Below are 10,000 nucleotides of genomic sequence, written 5' to 3'. Positions count from 1 at the left end.
GGTCAAATATTTCTTCACCATAATTACATACTTCATCGAATAAAAAAATAAAAAAAAAAAAAAAAAAAAAAAAAAAAAAATATATATATATATATATATATATAATATATATATATATATATATATATATATATACATTATTAGTTATTATTCAAGCGCTGACAAATTACGTGACATCTGTGACCTGTCGCTTGTTATCCGCGTTCTTGGAAAATTTGAAGCTGTCCGGCTTGTTATTCATGTTCTCCTCCGTCTTCATAAATACAAATTCCATCATTCTCTTTTTATATACAATCCTTCATAAATCCTCGATTTGATTCGCTTCCAGTCAGTCAGGTAAGTATCCAGCTACATCTACGTGCACCACAAATGCTTAGGGAAGTTTTGTGGCGACGGACGTCAGCTCGATGTCTCCGGTGCTGAACCTACAGTACGTCCTGTTTCACCCTGATGTGTTCTGGCACACCTGTTACACGGTATGTAGTATACGGCGCTATCGGGACTGTCTGTGGGCGCCTTTCTGTCTCGTATTAGATCCCCTATCTTTGGTCTAACTGTATTTCCGCTTTTGACGGTGTTAGTGGAATGCCCTGCTGACGCTGTTTCGGAAAATCTGCATAGAGGTAATATTGCGAACTTAGAAGGGAGAGGGTCGGTTCTTGCCCACTTCATTATGAGTCCCGCTGTCTTTAGGAGGCTCAGGAGTAATCTCCTAGGATATTGGTGTTTTATGAAGGCCTTAATGATCTATTCTATCTCATCCTCCAGGAATTCTAAAATCCTTAATGCCCCTTAGGTAGATCCCCTATAACTACTTCCGATTGAGTTTAATTATGTGCGGAGTTGCAAAGGATAAAGTTATTTTGGTTGGTTGGCTTTTCGTACACTAGAAAAAAAAACAAAAAAAAAACTCACGCCGATGGATCATGCATCTGACACTCCTCTTTTTTTGGCATTAACGGCATTCAGTCCTGCCACCGTTGACGAAAGCGCGATACCCTGGAGGCGATGCCAATAACATTACGTAGCATAAGCCGTGTCGAATCCCCCCTCCCCACACCCACCCACCACTCCCACCCCCGATATGCTCCTGTACTGGTCCTTCTCTAACCTTCACATAAAGAGGCAGGCCAGTTGATGCAGGCTGTGGGTATCACTGATAATTTCCATAGTGCCAGAGAGGGGGATTAGCCAGATATTTGGCTACACGATGGGTAGCGCTGTCAGCCCCTGAGGCGATCGGTCTCTTAGACACACCTGGCTGTCGGATTTTCGAGAGGGAACCCGCAAGGTATAGTGGTGTTCATAATCATGTTTTTATGAACAATGATAATTATGAAAATGATTATGATAACAATAGCAATAGCAATGAAAATAACAAGGATCTTATAAAAAAAAAGATAATGTTAATACTACTGCTAATAATAATGATAACGATAATAATAATAATGATAATGATAACGATGATGATAATAACAGTAATAATTATGATGATAATAACAATAATAATCATGATGAAAAGTTATAGTAATAATAATAATAATAATAATAATAATAATAAAAAAAAATAATAATAATAATAATAATAATAATAATAATAATAACAATAATAATAATAATAATAATAATAATAATAACAATAATAACAATAATAATAATAATAATAATAATAATAATAATAATAATAATAATAATAATAATAATAATAATAATAATAATAATAATAATAATAATAATAATAATAATAATAATAATAATAATAATAATAATAATAATAATAATAATAATAATAATAATAATAGTAATAATAATAATAACAATAATAATAATAATAATAATAATAATAATAATAATAATAATAATAATAATAATAATAATAATAATAATAATAATAATAATAATAATAATAATAATAATAATAATAATAATAATAATAATAATAATAATAATAATAATAATAATAATAATAATAATAATAATAATAATAATAATAATAATAATAATAATAATAATAATAATAATAATAATAATAATAATAATAATAATAATAATAATAATAATAATAATAATAATAATAATAATAATAATAATAATAATAATAATAATAATAATAATAATAATAATAATAATAATAATAATAATAATAATAATAATAATAATAATAATAATAATAATAATAATAATAATAATAATAATAATAATAATAATAATAATAATAATAATAATAATAATAATAATAATAATAATAATAATAATAATAATAATAATAATAATAATAATAATAATAATAATAATAATAATAATAATAATAATAATAATAATAATAATAATAATAATAATAATAATAATAATAATAATAATAATAATAATAATAATAATAATAATAATAATAATAATAATAATAATAATAATAATAATAATAATAATAATAATAATAATAATAATAATAATAATAATAATAATAATAATAATAATAATAATAATAATAATAATAATAATAATAATAATAATAATAATAATAATAATAATAATAATAATAATAATAATAATAATAATAATAATAATAATAATAATAATAATAATAATAATAATAATAATAATAATAATAATAATAATAATAATAATAATAATAATAATAATAATAATAATAATAATAATAATAATAATAATAATAATAATAATAATAATAATAATAATAATAATAATAATAATAATAATAATAATAATAATAATAATAATAATAATAATAATAATAATAATAATAATAATAATAATAATAATAATAATAATAATAATAATAATAATAATAATAATAATAATAATAATAATAATAATAATAATAATAATAATAATAATAATAATAATAATAATAATAATAATAATAATAATAATAATAATAATAATAATAATAATAATAATAATAATAATAATAATAATAATAATAATAATAATAATAATAATAATAATAATAATAATAATAATAATAATAATAATAATAATAATAATAATAATAATAATAATAATAATAATAATAATAATAATAATAATAATAATAATAATAATAATAATAATAATAATAATAATAATAATAATAATAATAATAATAATAATAATAATAATAATAATAATAATAATAATAATAATAATAATAATAATAATAATAATAATAATAATAATAATAATAATAATAATAATAATAATAATAATAATAATAATAATAATAATAATAATAATAATAATAATAATAATAATAATAATAATAATAATAATAATAATAATAATAATAATAATAATAATAATAATAATAATAATAATAATAATAATAATAATAATAATAATAATAATAATAATAATAATAATAATAATAATAATAATAATAATAATAATAATAATAATAATAATAATAATAATAATAATAATAATAATAATAATAATAATAATAATAATAATAATAATAATAATAATAATAATAATAATAATAATAATAATAATAATAATAATAATAATAATAATAATAATAATAATAATAATAATAATAATAATAATAATAATAATAATAATAATAATAATAATAATAATAATAATAATAATAATAATAATAATAATAATAATAATAATAATAATAATAATAATAATAATAATAATAATAATAATAATAATAATAATAATAATAATAATAATAATAATAATAATAATAATAATAATAATAATAATAATAATAATAATAATAATAATAATAATAATAATAATAATAATAATAATAATAATAATAATAATAATAATAATAATAATAATAAGAATAATAATAATAATAATAATAATAAAAATAATAATAATAATAATAATAATAATAATAATAATAATAATAATAATAATAATAATAATAATAATAATAATAATAATAATAATAATAATAATAATAGTGATACTTTTAACACCGTCTATAAATTCGGCCGTAAGTGCATAACTGCAGTTAAAAGGAAAACTCTTTTTTTCTGAACACTCAATATCAATCTGTTATTACCTCCCTTCGATAATTGAGATAGACGATGCAGACAGCTCAAGATATTCACATTGCGGTAGGGATCAAATCAGGTTAGATTCCTTAACGGGGGGGAATATTTCAGCTTTAGGTGGTCGGTGCCTGCGTAATAGCGATTAGAATTCTGATTTAAGGTTCGTCCTCTAAAATGCCTGAAGAATTGCAAGGCGTTGAGTAATCTTGGTTATAAAGAACTATGTTGATCTAAATTTTCGGTCATGTGTGCAAAATATCTTAATCTGCATGAGGCAATATGTATAGCCTTATGCATACCTTAGATATATTTTCATTTAGTATGCGGTTAGGAATATTTATAAAATGGCTATGATTTTCTATTGTACATTACTATTTGACATTGTATAGTTATTTTCTTTCTCTCTTTTTCTCTTTCCCTCTCTCTCTCTTTCTCTCTCTCTTTCCATCTCTTTCCCCTATTCTCTCTCTCTCCATCTCTCACCCACCCCACCCCTCTCTCTCTTTTTCGTTCTTTCTCTCTCTCTCTCTCTCTCTCTTTCCATCTCTTTCCCCCATTCTCTCTCTCTCTCCATCTCTCACCCACCCCACCCCTCTCTCTCTTTTTCTTTCTTTCTCTCTCTCTCTCTCTCTCTCTCTCTCTCTCTCTCTCTCTCTCTCTCCCTCTTTCTCCTCCCTCCTTTCTCTCTCTCTCTCTCTCTCTTCTTTCTCTCTCTCTACTCTCTCTCTCTCTCTCTTCATTCTCTCTCGTCCGTACCATCCTCTGCTTCGCTCTCTCTCTCGTCTACTCCTCTCTCTCTCTCTCTCTCTCTCTCTCTCTCTCTCTCTCTCTCTCTCTCTCTCTCTCTTCCAATCCCCCCCCTCTCTTTCTCTCTTTTTTCCTCTATCTCTCTCTCCCCTCCCCCTCTCTCTCTTCCTCTCCCCCCCTCTCTCTCTCTTCCTCTCCCCCCCCTCCCTCTCTCTCTTCCTCTCCGTCCTCTCTCCTCTTCCCCCCCCCACTTACTCTCCTCGCTCTCTCTCTCTCTCTTTCTTTTTTTTTTTTTTTTTTTCTTTTCCTTTTTTTCTTTTTTTTTTTTTTCTTTTTTTTTTGTCTCTCTCTCTTTTTTTTTTTTTTTTTTCCCCTCTCCCTTTCTCTTCGGACTACTACTTCGTTTCTCCAGATGCTTCTAGTACGATCTTACATTATCTGTTCTTATGCCTTTTCTTGCTCGCTCTCCCATCCTCCTCTCCCTCTCCTCCCGCTATTCAATCACTAACAACCGGTCGGCCCAGCCCACACGGTCGGCTCAAACACGCTATCACGGTCGCCCAGACATTCAGATTCTTTCAACTCTCTTTATTAGCTCCCATTTCTTCTTTTCTTTCTTACCTCGTTCGCTCTATTCCATCCCTCCCCTTTCCTTCTTATCATTATTATTATTTCTTTTTTTCCTCTTTCCTTTCTTATTCCTTTCACCCTTCCCCTTGCTTATTTCTTCTATCCCATCCTCGGTCTTTCTTTCTATCCTCCCTCTCCTCATCCCCTCGTGTTTATTCCTTTCCATCGTTCCTTCTATCTCCACACTTTCTCCCTCTTCCTCTCCCTCTCCCCCTCGCTTTCCCTTTCTTTCCTCCCCATCCACCCCTATCTCTCTAGCTCCCTCCTTCCTTATCAATCTTCGTCTCCCCCTTTTTTGTCTATTCCCTCCTTCATTCCTTCTTCTAGCACATTCCTCCCCCTCCCCCTCCCCTTCCCTCCTCCACTCCCCACCTCTTTTCACTCTATCCCTCTTTCCTTCTACCCCCCCTCCTCCCCCCCCCCCTTCTTGCATCCCGTCCCCCCTCCACACCATTTTTTTTCTTATTCCTATTCTCAATCTCCTACCCCCCCAACCCCTTACCCCCTATCCCCACCCCACTTCTCCCTCCCTCCCTCCCTCTCCACCTCTTCCTCCCTCCCTCCCTATCCCCCTCTTTCTCCCTCCCTCCCACCTCTCCCTCCCTCCCTACCTCTCCCTCCCTTCTTCCCTCCTTCCCCCCTCTTCCTCCCGCCCCCCCTCTTTCTCCCTCCCTCCCTACCTCTCCCTCCCTCCCTTCTTCCCTCCTTCCCCCCTCTTCCTCCCTCCCCCCCTCTTTCTCCCTCCCTCCCCACCTCTTCCTCCCTCCCTCCCTCTCCACCTCTTCCTCCCTCCCTCCCTCTCCACCTCTTCCTCCCTCCCTCCCTCCCCACCTCTTCCTCCCTCCTTCCCTCCCTCCCTCCCTCACTTGATACCCACGTCGATAAATGAGAGAGTTCAAAAATGTTTCCCCGTGAAGTATGATTATCGTCGTCGCTCAGCAGGTGAGTGTGCTCTTTCCTCTCTCAATCAAGGAAAGATGCCGGAAAATCGAGCAAGAAGCCATGATATACGGATAGTGAACACTGCAATGGGGCTCTCAATCATTTTCAACTGCCATAGTTGCTCGGCCGTTGCGGAGCTCAGGTGGACAATAACCCTTCATGCCCCAGTCATTGTTTTGCTTCCGTGTGAATAACTTGCAGGAAGTTCTGTTTTTTTTTTTTTTTTATGGTTTTGCTCTTGTATGTTCTTTTCGGTATCAGGTCATATTTCCTCATTATCTATTTCTATCTATTTTTGTTCTTATCTGCATCTTTTATTATTATCATTCTTATTAATGTTGTTACTGTTGTTATCATCATTATCATTAATATTACTATCATCATAATTAATACAACTATTACTACTAAAGCTATTAACATCCCTATGATCATTACCATCATCATCATCACCAGCTTTATCATCCTTATCATTATCATCACCATCATTAACAACATAATGGATATGACAATTACTGGCGTTGCTACTTTTACATCAGATATTGTCTATATATCGCTCTAGCTTTCCTATTACACACGTGGACCCACACACTTCTACCACGCTCTTGTCGAAGAATAATGTCCCTATGATGATATGTCCGACAATTGCATTCGCAACTCATCCCTGATTGCATTCTCTTGCCAACGTGATGCACAACATTTTCTTCTACGGGTTTTCCCACTCTCATCTCTCTCTCTCTCTCTCTCTTTCTCTCTCTCTGCCTGTTAACCCCTTTATGGCCCTTTATCCGCTGCACTTCAAAGGACTCTTTATGCCCTTTCCATCTATTCGACGGAAGCGAACAACGGTATAGGATCTGTCAACATTTGGCCTGCAAATGTTACTCAGTTGTTTTTTGCGTTTTTAGAACTTTATCGAGTTTGATGTTACCAGTATGCTTGTAGTACTTTCAAATGCACGCGAGCGCGCGCGCGCACACACACGCACACACACACACACACACACACACACACACACACACACATATATATATATATATATATATATATATATATATATATATATATATATATATATATTATACATATATACACACAAAAACAGTCAGAAATCGAACACGCACACACACATACAAAATTGCAATAACACACACCTGCACATGCATCGTCACACAAACACACACACACACACAAACACAAATAGACACACTTACAAAAAAAAAAAATAATACTAATAAACAAATAAATAAGTAAAAGCATGTTGGTGCAAAACTTCGGCTGAAGACCCTACAACCTTTTCCATAATGGGTATAATTGGGTAAATTGACCATGTGCCATAACAAATTCAACAGAGGTCTGACATCCAAATTTTACACCACCATCATGCCCAGCTTCCCATAAAAAGTAATTTTGTTCCCAAATAAGAATGCACTTACCGGTAATTACCATACTAATTGGGGACGCGTTAGGCATGATTACATGTTGACATTCCTAGGATTTTCAAGCTTAAATTTGTTATTTATCTTTCAAAATTTACCCCAATTATCCTCCATTATTCTCCTTTCATGGGTATTCTTCATGTCGAGGAACTGTTCATATTATATTGATGTTGCCTTTATTCTTCTGAATGATTATATATATATATATATATATATATATATATATATATATATATATATATATATATATATATATATATATATACATATATAGTGAGAGAGAGAGAGAGAGACAAACACATCAAACATACTATGTGTGTATAGGTTTAAATATATATATTTATATAATATATTATATATATCTATTATATATATATATAATAAATACATGTATATCTAATGTATATATATATATCTATTCTATATATATATATATATTATATTTCTATACATGTATAACTATGTATATATAAATATATAATTATATATATATATATATATATGGGTGGTATATATATATATATATATTATATATATATATATACATATGTATATATATATGTATATATATATATATATATATATATATATATATATATATTTATTTATTATATAGATAATATTTATATATATATATATTTATATATATATATATACATATACATATAAAAACAAACACACATAATGAGAGATAGATAGATAGTTAGAGAGAGAGAGAGAGAGAGAGAGAGAGAGAGAGGAGAAGATGAGAGAAGAGAGAGAGAAGAAGGAGAGAGAGAGAGATGAGAGAGAAGGATACAGAAAGGGAGAGAGAGAGAGAGAGAGAGAGAGAGAGAGAGAGAGAAAGAGAGGGGAAGGATGAGGTGAAAATGTGAAAGTTTTTTTCCATCAAATTTTAGGGTGAAATTACGCTTAATAGATAAGGCCTGAAGATCAATATAGGAGGCGGAGTAATTGGACATTCCAAACTATATGTCTTTATCTGAATAGATCCTTTTTTTTTTGGGGGGGGGGGAGGGGGGGGGTTGAATACGCGTATTGGATCATATTTTAAAAGAAAATGATAATTCATAAGAAAACAAAAAATGCACTTATTAAATGTAAATATTTACAAATGCTGTAACTCCAGTTAGGGATGAACATATTGAACATATATTGTAATACTTCTTATGCTGTTTTCCCATATCCATAGATATAGTAAAAGCACACACACACACACACACACACACACACACACACACACACACACACACACACACACACACACACACACACACACAAAAGATCCGCGCTAAACGCATTAAAAATAATTCACAATCACATCAACTGCAACTTTCCGTACTTACCAATCGGCCCGTTCTCCTGGACCTCCCCGAACATGGTGGCGTTGGGGAAGACGGGCGGGTTGTCATTGATGTCCTTCACGTGTACCGTCAGTACCGTCTCCACCACATGTACCACACGCCCCTTTGGCCCGAGCCGGTCTTCTTTGTTGTCTCCTTGGAACCCCTTTTCATCCTGCCCTTCCCGTGGGGTCGAACAGGAACTATTGTTCGCGACGGGAATATCCGATTCCACCGCCTCGTAAAGGCTACTGACGTAACTCTCTGGTTTATGCTGTGTCTCTGTATCGGAGGTCATAGTTTCGTATGCACTGCTGACATCGATAATCTCTGGCTCGTGTTGCAACGTGCTGTTAACACTCGCAGGTCTGTACAGGTCACTGAAATCGAAGTTTACAGGTTCGCGTGAGCCGTTGGAATCGGCGCTCATATAGTCATGAAGGCCGTTCGAATGTGAGTCCGTGCCGTCGTTCGTAGGCTCGTGGTAGTTGACACTTGAATATTGTTTCTCTATGTCAACATTCCATGTTTTGCCCTTGGCACTAGAACCCAAATCGCCGCCGGGTTCTTTCAGAAAAACGACGTCCACATGGCGCGACCCGTGTGGACTTTTGAGGCTCCCGTGTTTAAAAGCTCTGTTATTCTTGGCACTAGATTCCCGAAGGTGGTCTTTAGCTGATCCGCCGTTCCTTCCGACGACTGCTGAGGCACTGTGATGGTGGTTCTCCTGCTTTCTAACTCCTTCGAAGGCGGCGTTGTCGGCGGGATGTGCGTCACCCTCCGCGACGGACGAGAAAGGGAGTCGTGACTTGTGTGTGTGGGGATGGACATACCTCCAGGATGACTTGGACACTCCGGGATGACTTCGTGCTTCGGATGTCATCAT

At 31.4% G+C, this 10,000-nt stretch overlaps 1 protein-coding gene across 1 annotated transcript in view; it reads right to left on the bottom strand.

Moving 5' to 3' along the window:
* Positions 1 to 10,000, bottom strand: part of LOC122255226 (putative neural-cadherin 2) — a 108,213-nt gene that overhangs the window by 77,437 nt on the left and 20,776 nt on the right. The window contains exon 4 of the mRNA XM_086551704.1: positions 9,118 to 10,000. This exon is cut by the window's right edge and continues 138 nt beyond it. Coding sequence (XP_086407830.1) covers positions 9,118 to 10,000 — 883 coding nt within the window. The remainder of the gene's footprint in view (positions 1 to 9,117) is intronic.

Source organism: Penaeus japonicus, unplaced genomic scaffold (assembly GCF_977035675.1).
Source record: "Penaeus japonicus unplaced genomic scaffold, GWHDUDI00000001_assembly GWHDUDI00000025, whole genome shotgun sequence".
Lineage (NCBI taxonomy): Eukaryota > Metazoa > Arthropoda > Malacostraca > Decapoda > Penaeidae > Penaeus > Penaeus japonicus.
The sequence above is the reverse complement of the archived record's forward strand: the minus strand, read 5'-3'. Positions and strand labels throughout refer to the sequence as shown.